The sequence below is a fragment of the Pundamilia nyererei genome, unplaced genomic scaffold, assembly GCF_000239375.1.
Source record: "Pundamilia nyererei isolate P.nyererei 1_Seehausen unplaced genomic scaffold, PunNye1.0 scaffold00126, whole genome shotgun sequence".
Classification (NCBI taxonomy): Eukaryota; Metazoa; Chordata; class Actinopteri; order Cichliformes; family Cichlidae; genus Pundamilia; species Pundamilia nyererei.
In genome coordinates, this window is record NW_005187527.1 from 1,531,442 (window position 1) to 1,544,799 (window position 13,358).

A 13,358-nucleotide genomic window follows, 5' to 3' on the forward strand; every position below is an offset into this window, starting at 1 on the left:
CTTTTTTTCCCATGTAAGAATCAAATGAAGATTTGCCTGATATGTTGATACTTCAGTCTTTTTATGTTTTTGGTTTTTAAAAGAGAGATTTAGCTTCGGCGCCATTGTCGTGGAACGTTACACCATTTGGCCATACATTCATGTCAAGCGTGAACAGCGGCAACACCTGATCCCGCATCTAAAAGGCTTGTGCAGACAAGCCGTGTGTAAACCAAGCAGGGTCTCTTGAACCTGGAGGAGGGCTGGAGAAACCACTAATCCCACTGGGGGCAGTTAAAAAAACAGGTGCTTTGGGGGGAGGAAGCTCAGCTGTCGAAAGCAGGGGGTGACTGACTTGGGGTTTGCTTTGGAGCAGCTGCAGGTAGAAGCACTGGGTCTTGACCTGGGAGGGCCTGGGTGAAGGAGTGACCCGATGGTTGATCGCGTGAACTTCTACAAGAAAAGTCCCGCCATGTTCTTCTCTGAGAGTCCGCCGAAACCAAAAAAAGCCCCCAGACCTCATTAGACAGAGGACTTGTGGCTGTGCATGAGCTGTGGAGCAGCTGTGCTTGTCAGCGTGTGGACAGATGGGATGCCATATTTTAATGGAGAGCTTCGTCTCTTTCTATCCAGGCTTTATTAGGTCCCTAGTGACAACAGAGACTCTATTCAAGCAAGACCATACATGCTGTTCCACATAAATCTTTGTTCATGCGTAGGCCGCTTTTCATTTAAACTTACTTTATCCCCTGACTTAGATCTGTTCGCCTTTCATTTAAACATGACCTGCAGCAACAGCACACCCCTTCTCTCCCAGATAGAAAATTTATATAGCTGATGTATCGCTGTAGCACGGGATGAGTGCGGCACAATAACCCCTTCGGTGGCAGTTTCAACAACAGCTGGCGCACTTGAAAAGTTGGCACGCCGCTCAAATGAGATAGCTAATTTAATAAACACACGTTTATGGCTTGATAAGCTTCTATTCCTGCTGGATTTAATGACAGAATGCGTTTGAACTCTTATCTCGCGTTCAAGAAAGTGCAAGACGAAGAAAAATTGGGACGCTGATTGAATCCAAAGGTCACTTTTATTTAATTCAGTGTGAATAAATGCAATACTGTCACTTTTGACAGCTCTTGAAAATGCATTTACGCGGATATAAGACAGAGAACAGACAGAGAACACGCTACGCTGCACAACACCTGTCCAATGACGTCGAAAACTACAGAATGGATGACTCTGTTTCGGGTAAACAACAAGGTCATAAAGGACTCTTTAACCACTCATTCATACAAACCTAGATAGCAGTCAGTTTACTTTTCTGTGCACTTGCAGGAAGTGAACAATAATACTTAAAAAATACTGTGACATAACACCTTACACATCAGCTTTAGCAGCACTATATTTCAGTGAACGGCTCTCACATACACTCACACACAGACACACTCAAGCCGCACTTTCACATCTTTCCCTTCAAAGAAAAGTCAACACGCTTCACGTTTCCGATATCCGACTTCTCGCCGCTTCAGAACTAAAAACTACAGTGACTTCACGATACATTTGATTAAGAGCGGTCTCAGCAGCGTATGGAAGCCCGTTTCCACCACTAAAGGGGAAAAAAAAGGATCCATGACTTGAAATTTTGACTTACTAACTCGAAATTTCGAGAAAATAACTCGAAATTTCGAGTTAGTAAGTCAAAATTTCAAGAAAATAACTGGAAATGTCGAGTTATGGATACTTGCTTTTTGGGGGTTTTTTGTGGCGGAAACAGGCGTGTGCCGACAGCAGTGCAACGCAACGGACAAATAACGCTGTTTTAAGCTAATGCAGGCGTTAGCTAAATCCTGCTATAATCTCCTAATTGTCTCGAGGGTACTTCTTTAATTCTGTGCTCTGAACTGAGTCCGGGGTCACCCCTCAGACTGTTAACAAAGTAATAATAATAATAATACAGGAATACAATTAGTGCTGCCAGTGTTAATCTCGTTAAAATGACGTTAACGCCATTAACGCGGCAAATCACCGTTAGCGAATTAGCGCGCATCCCCCAGTGTGTGGGGCTGGATAGCGCTAACGTGTTAACGAACTAGCCGGGCTAATGTGTTGACGCCATCCAGCCCCGAGCACGTGGGGATCCGCGTTAACTCGCTCACGGAGATTTGCTGCGTTATGGCGATAAAGTAATTTTAACGGGATTAACGCTGACAGCACTAAACACAATCCAAAGTGTCCAGTGAATACTTCAAATCCAGAGTGGTGGAATGTTTCTAATACTATTTACAGCCTCGTTGAGATTCCCATTACGACTAAGTAAAGCCTTCAGCACAACACGTGCTTGTAACAGGCCTTCAAACATCACAGTGGCGTAAGCTTCTTCATGATCACACTGTTTGTGTTTCAGTGTGCGGGTGCTTTCACAGACGGGCACCTCGTCGCGGCACGCTGCTGCTGCGTGTTTGCAGAAAAGGTGCGCGGAGGTGAAGTGAATGCTGTTGTGAGCAGAGGATAAGGAGTGGGTATAGTGCGTGTGGAGGTGGGGGCGGTCTATGACAGCACGGTGAGCGTGACGGTTCCTTTGGTCCTCTTCAGGATGCTGACGGCCTCTTCGTGGGAAACCCCCTCCAGAGTCTGCCCGTTGACGGCCATGATCTGGTCTCCTCGCTTCAGGCGCCCGTCCTCTGCAGCTGCGCCCTAAACACACACACACACACGTGTGCACACCATCAATAACAGAGGCTGTCGGTTCTGCAAAGATAAACAGTGGCACAGATAAACGCCTCTCACCTTTCCAAAAACAGTTTTCACATATATGGGCAGGTCTCCGTGGGGGCTGCCGTACCCTCCGACTATACTGAAACCCAGCCCGTCTGGTCCTCTATCAAGAGTGATGGTCTTATACTGAGGAGGGCTGAGGGAAAAGGTAGAAGGCATTTAAAGGAAAACCAAAGCAACAACCTGTAGTTCTCCTCCTCTGAGCGCCCCTGCGTCTAAGAACATCATACCCGAGGTCGTCCTGGAAGATGCAGCTGGGCGTGAGAGCCCCACCGACCTGCTCCTGAGGGGGACCCGTCACGGTGGTGTCGCCACCTGCAACCACCTGGAGGTGCGTTAACACACAGACACAGAACACAGCTCTGTTATAGTAATACTGGCGTTGATTTACTGCCCAGATAAAGACTGATAGCATGATGGTAGTGCTGGATGAGGGCGCTTTATGGTGCTTCAAAGCCTGTGACCGCCACCCTTTGTCTGGTCTGTGCTCAGCTGAACACTTTGAACAGAGATAAAGGGAAGAATACGACACAAGCTGCAGCTTATCTGCCGATTTATCTGGTAGAAACACAGGAGGTGAGAGAAGAAGTTTATAGGAGACCTGCAGCTGTATCGTTCCTGTCGCGTTCTTGAGCAGGGCGACGGCCTGAGAGTGGCTCATGCCTTCAGCAGAGGTTCCACATATGCTGACGATTCGGTCGCCGATCTGAAAAAGTGAGAGTTTAGAACATTTTGGGGGGGAAACAGTGCAGATGTGCAGTGCAGCAGAAACTTTTCACACTTTCCAAAGAACAGTTTGGATGTTTCGAGCAGCCTGCTGCATGTCAGCGTCATAAAAGCGGTGCCCACCGCCTGAAACTCGCATCTGTCACTGCTGATTTCTGTGCTTTCATCATTAGGCCTCACAAAAAACGTAAATTCACGGTTCAGCTGAGTAATTTCATTACGCCGCGCTCTCTTTTCTCTTTCAGGCTGAAATGATAAAACGGCATGAATATACCATTCAGGATTCACCCTATTCATTTCAATGAGTCTTTCTGTGGGCTTAATGGCCTTAATACAGGAGTGGGAGATTTATTATCCACGTTAGCAAATGGCTATTGTCCTCCTCCAGCCTCAGTCTAACACAGTTTCAATTGTCAGTTTTTCTGTGAAGGTCACAGCTAAAGGTTAAGGGCTCGCGGCCTCTGGGAGCCGCTGAGAATACATACACTGAGCGAGTGGGAGTAAATAAATGAGATTCGCATTAAATCCCACACAAGAATTGGAGATATGCATAATTTCTGATGAGAGCCAAAGATTTGAGAGGGAGGTGGCCAAGAAAAGGTCTCATACCTTGAGATTCTGGGTCTGAGCAGCCAGTCCGACGGGATTCATCATGGCGATGAAGATGGGGATGTCGCCCAGGGGGCTGCCCACTCCGCCCGCTATGCTGATGCCCAGAGAATCAGCGGGGCCTTTAGTGAACTCCACTGTTCTGACTTCCTGATGCTCCGGGTCTGAAACAAACGCGTCGCTCTGATGACTCGTCCCGCCTTTTCTTTTCCCGCAATTTGACCGACATTCGCAGTGGATTTCGATCTGCTTGTTTACACTTACAGTCTTGCCGTACTTACATTCTTGGCTTGTACTAAGCCTGTCAGGGTCACCAGGATCTGAACATGGCTGAGAGACCACCTTGGCGCTTCCTGTCTCACTCATCTGAAACAAAAGCATTCAGAGCGCTTTCTTGTCAGGCATTAGATAAGAGGAATTTCTATTCAGCTCCAAAGCGTTCATTTTCTGCCTTTATTTTTTTACTAATGTAATTTTGCATGATTGGGTTAAAAAAAAGCTACTTCTATTTTAACCACTATCTCATCAGCTACATTACCTGGCTGCTTTGAGACAGCCTTCTTTCCGAGTGGAAGGGGCCCGCCTTAAACCGCCCCACTTCCATTTTGATAGATCCCACGCAGCACTGCAACACAACACACAGGCATTATTGTACGGTTATTCGTCTTTAATTGTCCTGCACACTCTGACGATTGCGCGTGTGGGGCGGGACTACCTTCAGCAGCGCAGCCACGGCCTCCTGAGTGGCTGACCGGACGTCCTCACCGTTGACCGACAGTATCTGGTCGCCCTGCATCAGCCGACCGTCAGCCTCCACCAAACCTCCTTTCACGATGTCGGACACAAACACCCCTGTGTCGTTCCTGCTCGGAGAGACGGGAAGACTGAGACGCAGCAGTAGGCACGACACGTCTGTGACCGCGTGCAGCACTCTGCTGAGGATCGCTAAGCCCCCTTTCTCAAATTGCTGACCTTAATCCTACAATTTTCCAGAGCTCTGTTTTTTAACTTGTTTTTGTTGGTACAGTATTGATCTGGCAATTTCAGGCTTTTCCAATGGAGCTGCCTGAGTGTGGCTTGTATAACAGAATATTAACCAGCGATCACTTTGACAGTATTGTGCTGTTGGAGGCTTCGGTTCACGGTCAACAGAGTCAAATTCTGCGCTCGCTGTGAGCGAGAATATAACGTGCAGGAAGAAAAGATGACTTATCTTAAGCCTCTGCCTTTTCTTCTTTGTTCAGAAGCACATCTGAGCCGTGGACTTTGCATATCTGAGGTGCCAATCTCCACGTGGATAAGAACTAGCACAAGCAGTAGCTGTGAAGCAAGGCAACTTGATCCCACTCAGTCCTCGGTGCCAGAGATACTTGGCTGTCACAACTGCTCACCACTAACTGCTAGCTTGCATATTTTCCTTTCTCGTAGGTCGTCTGGGCTCCTGTCTTTTCCATCCTTTTGAGCATTTTAGCCTTTTTCTTGCCACGTGTGTAGCAAAACCACTGTGACAGAGGCCGAAATGTTACAACTGTGTTAAAAACTGTCCAAACTGTTTAACCTTTGACACCAGCTTGGGATATTTAACCCTGACCCCTGTCTCCTCACAAACTTCGACCACGGGACCGAATCTGTCAGCATAAAACATTTACAGGCACGCAGAAATCCAGAGGGCTTATAGACGCTCCGCAACCTGCCTGCTCTTATCCCAGTGATAACTTTGTAAATCTGCCTTTGCTGATCGAGTGCTAGCAACAATAGCGGGATTTTCACGCTGACGCAACAAGTGCTTTCAGCTCCGTCTCTGGTAACACAGCGAGGCGAGAACCGCCACTAGTACCGAGGAGAATGACTGAAATACAAACCTGTTCTGCTGACTCATATGAAAATGCAGTCACGCAGAAAAAAAACCTTCATTTAGCCACGATCTGTTCAAGCTACACATAAAGAAATTATGATCTCTTTTTGATTTCCTGCTGAAAAAAACATAATGATTTCATGTCTTTGTAACTGACATGTCGTGTGGGAAAGAAGGGATTTTACTTAATCTGCGTGCTTACACCAAACACAATGACTTTTGTTTGCAAGTAAAACTGGTTTAACTGATGGCTGCATGGACAGAAACATGATAGAAGTAAAAGCAATGACCTCACTCTCCCAACTATGGAGTATAAAAACAGATAAAATACAAAAGGTTACCTCTGATCCCGCGATCTGCATTAAAAAAAGGTCAAAACAATATAATTATAAAGTAGGCTGATAATTACATTTCAAAAATCTAGAATGTTTTCGATTCCTTGTTTGCTTCTATGTATTTTTCAACACGCTAACACCTACTGTGAGCCAGAAAGCACCTAGTGGAGTCACTACTCTGCTATTGTTATATGTAAAGGCTCGTCGCCTGACGCTCTCAGCAGCAGAGCTGATTCTAACAACGTTCCCACCTCCTCCCGACAATGCTCAGTCCCAGGCCCTGGCCGGGATTCTTGTGCAGCTCCACGGTGAAGGAGTCCCACAGGTCTTCCTCCTTGTACTGGGCCTCGTCCCTGTAGACCGCCAGCCGGACCCTGTGCGGCGTCTGCCGCAGCACGTTGATGGCTTCGTCGTGACTGGCCGCTCGCAGGTCGATGCCGTTCACCTGTGATGAGAGAATGCGTGCGTAGGTTTTGATCCAGCTACTCGCTCGGCCATATTTGGTTAAAGTAGCAGAGGCCTTATCTTCTGTTCCAGGGTATAAGTTAACTGCAGCGGAGGATTATATATAAAAAGTTCTAACAGCCTCATTTATTGCACAAAGTTTCCTTTAAACCGTTTCTGCTTTAGATATAAGGAAACTGGGTCATTCCTTTGAAATCACAGGCTGATGCTTGACTTAAAGTGCAGCAGGGAAACCTTCCCACAAACCCCTGTGAGATGCTCCAGTGGTCAGTCTAAGAGCGATGCCCAGCTTTTCTTCTTTTCTTTTTTCAAACCACATTTAAAGGAGGGAAAATACCATATTATCTTTCACCGTGCACACGCAGTGGATTTTATTTTTTCCCCATAGTATCTAATGGCATGACTGCAGAGTGGGAAACTGCTCTTTTCACTTTCCCTCGCTGACCTTATTTTCTAAACACAGCAGCCTGGCTCGGGGACAGGAGTGAATAGTGGAGAGCTATTAAGTCATAAGGGCGTGTGTTTCAATTCAGATCTAGGGATTGAGCTACAATAACTCAACTCCCGGGCTCCACCCCTGCCCTCTCTCCGTGACAAAGCACGGGGTCAGACGGAGGGCAAACCCAAGTAAGAGCTCGGGTGCTTAACTTGTCAAGGCGCATAATGCACACGGGATTTGTACAGGTTTTCTTTCACTTTTCACTCATAATCGCCTCGGTCTGCGGTATATTATCTTGCTAAAAGCAAAAAGCGGTGCTTTTAGAGGTTCTTATTGCTGTTAATATATATCTATGCTGTTGCTCAACATATATCGTATTGTCAGACTTTAAAAATCCAAGCGTTCATGCTGAGACTCTTCGGGCATGTCTCATCGAAATATAGTTACGCTCATTATGCTGCAGCTCACCTCTAAGATTTGGTCTCCTGCCCATAACCTCCCATCTTTGGAGGCCGCCCCTTCTTCATAAACTTCGTGGATAATGATGGCCCCCTGGAGATAAAGAGAGAGAGAGTGGAAAAAGTGAGTTAATTAGGACAAAATAAAAACGCACAAAACAAAACAAAAAAAAAAAAAGATGGAAGGAAGACATTTAGCATTTATTTGGAGGATATTAAATGGATACAAAACAGATTGGGCCGGGAGGGGAAAGAGTATTTGTTGACTTTTTAAAGTATGTGTACACAGCAAATTTTTTTGTGTGTGTTTGTTGGCAAACAGACATAAATTTGGATTACTGCTTCTGTGAATGTGTGTGTTCCTGTGCTCCTGAGGTTGCATTCCAGGGGCAGGACGTTGTCCGCCACGGCTGAGGCCAGACAAAGAGCTGCTCCCCCAAGCCTGACTGAGCAGACAGAATAGACGGGACGAGGGGAGGATGGCAGGGGCAACGAGAAGAAGAGGAGGAGGAGACGAAGGCCGTGACAGCATCGTTTCCTACATTCCTGAGCCTCCCTGGCTTATGAGTTATGCTACCAGCAAAGAATCTAAGTGGGTGGCATTGTGGCTGGGAACGCACAGCTAAACCTGCAGATTTACTGTTTGTTATTATTCAAATCAATAAAAGTTTATTTATATAAAGTGTCAAATCACAACAGAAGTTGCCTGAAGGCGCTTTGTAGTGGATACAATAATACAGAGAAAACCTCAACAATATGAGGACCCTCCTGCGAGCAGGCACTGGGCGACAGTGGGAAGGAAAAACTCCCTTTCCACAGGAAGAAACACCCGACAGACCCAGGAAGACAAGACGAAAACAAACTGTGGAAAAGAGCCACGTTTTATTATTATTATTGACTAAATCTAAGCACATCAGGGAGACCAGCTCACGTTTTTCCCCTCATTAGCTGACTGCTACTGCTATTTGTCTGGTTTCCTACCAGCAGAGTGTCACAGCCTCCCACGATGCTGAGGCCCAGGCCTGTGCGGCCCTTGGAGATGTCGATGGTTGTTTCACAGCCGGGGATGATGGGGCAGGTCGTCGGGTCAGAGGCCAGAGCGGAAGGGGTGGATGAGCGACTAAGACCTAAAACGGAGAAGCATGTCTGTTCTTTTCACCTGACAAAACTGACAATACAGTTCTAGAAAATGAAAACCAAGTAAAACGAACTCACTGGTGGCTGCTTCTGCCTCTGGCTGACTTGGGAAGATGCTAGGCACGCTGGGTACGCTAGCGAGGACTCCATCTGAAAAGCTTGCGTCCTGGCAGATCGACTGGACACAGGAGAAAGAAGAGGGGATCTCCTTTGTAGCAAAGGTTAGCTTCACTGGACCTGTGGCTTTTCTCAGCAGTGACGAGACCTAAAAAAACAAGAATACCAATCACACCTTTCACCTTGTGGCTACTAATAAACAGCACAGACATGAAAGGTTATTTCCAGAGTAACGCCCTTACCTTTTCAACAGTGTATCCGAGCACAGACTCGCCGTTCACAGCTAAGAGTGTGTCCCCAGGTTTCATGCACCCCTCCTGCTCACAGCGCATAAACAGCTTTGATTAGCAAAGGCAGCTAAACATCCACGGTACAGAAGGTCTCATTAGGCATGACATACTTTGCCGGTGTGTCCCTGCACTTCAGATATACTCTCAATCTCAACCCCGGCCTCTGTGTCGCCCTCAACAAAAGTGATGCCGAGTCCTCCGTCCTCCTGATGAAGAGAAACGCTCATTAGTGATAAAAAAACGTTTGAAATTGCACCACCGCACACGCAATACCCACGCTGACAAACCCTTTTCTTTAACACGTGCTGGGTAATGGAGCCGTACTGTACCAGTTCAGGAAATCAAGTCGCCTCCAGAGATGAATCAGCCCCAGCTTCAGCTCACATCCTTCACACTTCTGATCTTTTGCTCCCAGAGACGCCTTTCAGGGCATTTGTCTTCATATTAATGAGCTGCCTATGTGCTACACTGTTGCCACCTCTACCGCATGAATGATTCAACAATTGTAGGGATTGCATAGTTTTTCCTCTCTCCTGTCTCTTTTGCAGTTTGTTTTAGCGCTCTTCAAAGGCCAACTTCACCTGAATCTGCCTGAAAAGCATGTTCCCACTTGACCCGTGTTGTAACTGATCTTGTAGAAAGTTTCCTTTATTTGTTGAGGTGGTGAGATGTCTAATGTTAAGATCTCTGCTTCCGCTCGTGTTGTGCAATTGGATGCAATTTTATCGCTGCTGCTCAGAGGATCAGACAATGACCTTTGGAAAACTGTCTGCTTTCTGCGAGCTAGGACGTGGACCCCACAAGGAGTCGGGATCCATTCCTTATTTAATATTTCAGTGAACCGAGCCTTTAACTCCCATTGGAACGTCTGTTTTGTTTACTTCACCTTCTTTTCCCTCAAAACTTTCTGTCTTTTCTCAGCGTTTTGGCATCCTGTCAAACTTGAGTGCTCCGGTGTGCTCCCGATCTGTCTGTCTCTGACGTGCCCCGCTGGCTTATTTAGTGTGTGTGCGTAAGAGTATACACCTCCCTCATTACCGCACTGTTCCTGAGACTTTCTCCCCGTTACTGCCTGTAACGCTGTGTGTTTTGCGATGTCCGCGGGTCATCCTGCGCCTCTCACCTTCAGATTTACGATGTGATGAACGTAGTTCGAAGTATCGGCGTCGCCATTAGCAGCAGCTTCTTCTGGCTGTGAAGGAGCAGGAGTAGTGAGTACACCATGAAGTAAATAAATCAGCTAAATTTTAGCTGGTGGGAGTACAGTGCCGGATGCGTCTACATTACTGCTTGTGGTTTGTTTTACTGGGAGTCACACACAGGCACGGGACCACACAAAGAAACTTCACATGCATGCGTGCCGAGCACGAGACAGACTAAAAGCCAAATTACACGCCCAGATGTAAAAGTAATGGTTCTGTTTACACGTTTAAAATCTCATTACGAAGCACCAACGTGGCTGTGTAGTAGCTGTAGGAGTCGTGTCTGTTCCAGGGCTTCTGCATGTGTGCATCGTGTGTTTTCTATGCGTGCCCATAAGCAGAGTTGTACCTCAGCATGGGGCTCCACAGCGTCTCCCTCGTGCTCCCTCACTGGTCCCACCGCCATCTGGTCGAGCGCTTCGGTGTTCCTGTTTCACACAGTCATAACTCACGTAAATCGTCGCTTCTCAGCTTTGTGACAGCAGAGCTGTGATTTACGCCAGCTGATCACAGCCTATCTTTCAGGAAAAGGATGTGAGTCAAGTGGGAGGCTAAGTACTGTGATCCGGAAGAGGGCCAAAAGTAGGTCAAAGGTCAAATACGTCAAAGTCTGTAGGGATATGTGAGCTAATGTATCCGTATTACATGCTAACTACATCTGTTTGACTCCCAAAGCTGACCGACTCAACAACTCCTGCACCAACACCTTTTACATTTGACTACTTTCAACTTCCGCGGTGCTTTTTCAAATTTGTAATTCTACCCTTTGGTGTCATACGATGAATTTGAGACATAACGCCAACACAAACGGAGAATGTAACATCGCAATCGCAGGGGGATGATAAAGTAATCATAATACATATAAAAATCGAAATACTTTCATGTTAATAAGCGCTGCATTTGCAACGTTTTGTGCCGTTTCATTGGCCCACCCGTTAAGGAGGAGATGGGGTAAATGGAGACATACAGAATCTTTATTTTATGGTTCCCAAAATGTGAAAACTTCTAGATTAACATGCAAAAAGTAGATTTTATTTAGTAAATATTCACACAGCCTAACAACATCATGTCAACTATCTCAACTCTGTAGCTGCTCTCTTAATCACAAGCAGGGGTCAGTACAGCACGTAGATCTACGTACTTGATTTTGTTACAGTAGACGCCTTTCTAGGCCCCAAAGGTATCTGTATCGCAACCTGGCAGCTTTTGCTTGCTAGACATCAACCCCTACACTATGGAGGGATACACTCTCTGATAAGAACTGCACTACATTTGCATTTCTCCCTTTAGCCCTAATTCTAGCTTCGTACTCCAGCTATATTTACAGTCACTGTCACTATATTTTTAACTAACTATTTAAAACGCATTTCCTCGCAAATACATTTTTCCATCGTGTCTGCATGTAGATATCTAAATTAACAATATAAACTACTATTTTAATTCACATTTGTTTGATAACTTTCATTGTTTTTTTTTGGTTTTTATTAATAATTCAAGCTAAGTATATCTCATATTTTTAGCTGGCAAGCTTAGACTGTCTATGCCCATATTACTAGCTAACAGTGTGACGTATTAGCCATGCTTTAAGCAAGCTATTTTGCACATTTTACACTTTTTGACCACTAAATATTAAATTAAAATATAGTTTATGGATTTACTTTGGAAGTCTGTTATCTATATTTGTCACTAACGTTCAACTTTTGCTCTTTATCTCTTTTGGTAACTAAATAAAATAAATATCTAAATAAATATCATCTGTATGCTGTAGAAATGTTGTATATTTTAGTGAGTGTACCACTAAATCTGAAAACCTTCACAATCATCAGCCAAGTGCCAGCTGGTGTGATGGGTTTAATGTAGTTTTTATTAATATTTATTGATTACAAAATATTTCAAGATAAACTATACTTTATGAATGCATGTATACGTTTGGTATGTGCATGTGAGAGACTGTGTTATTAAGCATTACAGAACAGAGGCCATTATATTCAACCTGTGCTGCATCCTTCTGTTGAATGACAATAGCTCCATCTATTGGCTTTTCACTAACATTACAATAACTTTCCTGAGGCTCAATAACTGCATGCATAGTTTCACAGGAGCTTTAATAGTGATGAAAATAACTGTTGATACCTGACAAAGATGACTCTGACTTTGGATGGAGCGCTCTTGATGATGGAGGACGCGTTCTGATGACTGTGGCCGTACAGAACTTGTCCGTTGATCTGTAGCACAACATAAAGTTTATTGCTCAGAAAAGCATTTACAGAATTTGAGACATTTAAAAAAAAAAAAAAGCAAATGAACAGTGAAACTAATTTTATACGCATCTCACCTCCAGCAGCTCATCCCCAACAACCATACGTCCGTCCCTGCCGGCCGCCCCACTGGGGTCTATTCCCACCACGAACACGCTCATGCGTGAGCGGTCCCTGTTCCCTGCCAGGCTGAGGCCCAGGCCGGTTTTGCCTTTCTCCAGCTCAATCATGTGGAGGACACCTGGGAGGCTGCCATAACGCTGCATTATGTTCTCTGAAAGAGGCAGGCGAAGTCGCGGCAGACAGATGTAAGCTGACAATACAAGTAAAATAGCGCCAGACTGGTCTCGAGCCCTATCACTCCGTGTAACGTTTCCCGAAAGAGGAGCAGATATTTGAAATGTGTAAATTGCAGAGGAACCAAAAGTAAAAGGTAGAAGTTTGTCAGCAGAATTTTCTATTTCAGCTTCACCCTCTCCCATTTTTGTCTCAATCTTGGCTCTTTTGTTCTGGTTCCAGTCTCTTTTCTTTGTCTCGCCACCTCTCCTGTCTCTGGTGTGTTAGATAGCCACTGTTCAGACCAGTGGGCTCCTGTTGTTCTGGGCTCCCTGCCACTGTTGAACCATCAGTCCTGTACTAATCTCCACAACTCACCTCCCCGGGCTCAACCTCATCAATCTTATTCCTGCAGGATGGGCTCTGTCTATCTC

At 45.6% G+C, this 13,358-nt stretch overlaps 1 protein-coding gene across 6 annotated transcripts in view; it reads right to left on the reverse strand.

The window, feature by feature from the left end:
- Window positions 1-2,141: 2,141 nt before the first annotated feature.
- Window positions 2,142-13,358, reverse strand: part of mpdz (multiple PDZ domain crumbs cell polarity complex component) — a 48,276-nt gene continuing 37,059 nt past the window's right edge. For 5 of the 6 annotated variants that reach the window (XM_013913336.1, XM_005743032.1, XM_013913338.1 and 2 more), the window contains 19 exons: window positions 12,726-12,922; window positions 12,524-12,615; window positions 10,740-10,818; window positions 10,312-10,380; window positions 9,299-9,394; window positions 9,141-9,215; window positions 8,860-9,046; window positions 8,626-8,771; window positions 7,655-7,738; window positions 6,534-6,727; window positions 6,289-6,303; window positions 4,808-4,955; window positions 4,631-4,717; window positions 4,374-4,458; window positions 4,093-4,256; window positions 3,359-3,463; window positions 2,988-3,082; window positions 2,770-2,893; window positions 2,142-2,676 (listed from right to left, as the gene is read on the reverse strand). In XM_013913336.1, coding sequence (XP_013768790.1) covers window positions 2,530-2,676; window positions 2,770-2,893; window positions 2,988-3,082; window positions 3,359-3,463; window positions 4,093-4,256; window positions 4,374-4,458; window positions 4,631-4,717; window positions 4,808-4,955; window positions 6,289-6,303; window positions 6,534-6,727; window positions 7,655-7,738; window positions 8,626-8,771; window positions 8,860-9,046; window positions 9,141-9,215; window positions 9,299-9,394; window positions 10,312-10,380; window positions 10,740-10,818; window positions 12,524-12,615; window positions 12,726-12,922 — 2,189 coding nt within the window. In that variant the 3' untranslated portion in view covers window positions 2,142-2,529. The remainder of the gene's footprint in view (window positions 2,677-2,769; window positions 2,894-2,987; window positions 3,083-3,358; window positions 3,464-4,092; window positions 4,257-4,373; window positions 4,459-4,630; window positions 4,718-4,807; window positions 4,956-6,288; window positions 6,304-6,533; window positions 6,728-7,654; window positions 7,739-8,625; window positions 8,772-8,859; window positions 9,047-9,140; window positions 9,216-9,298; window positions 9,395-10,311; window positions 10,381-10,739; window positions 10,819-12,523; window positions 12,616-12,725; window positions 12,923-13,358) is intronic. The other variant, XM_013913334.1, reaches the window with a different exon arrangement.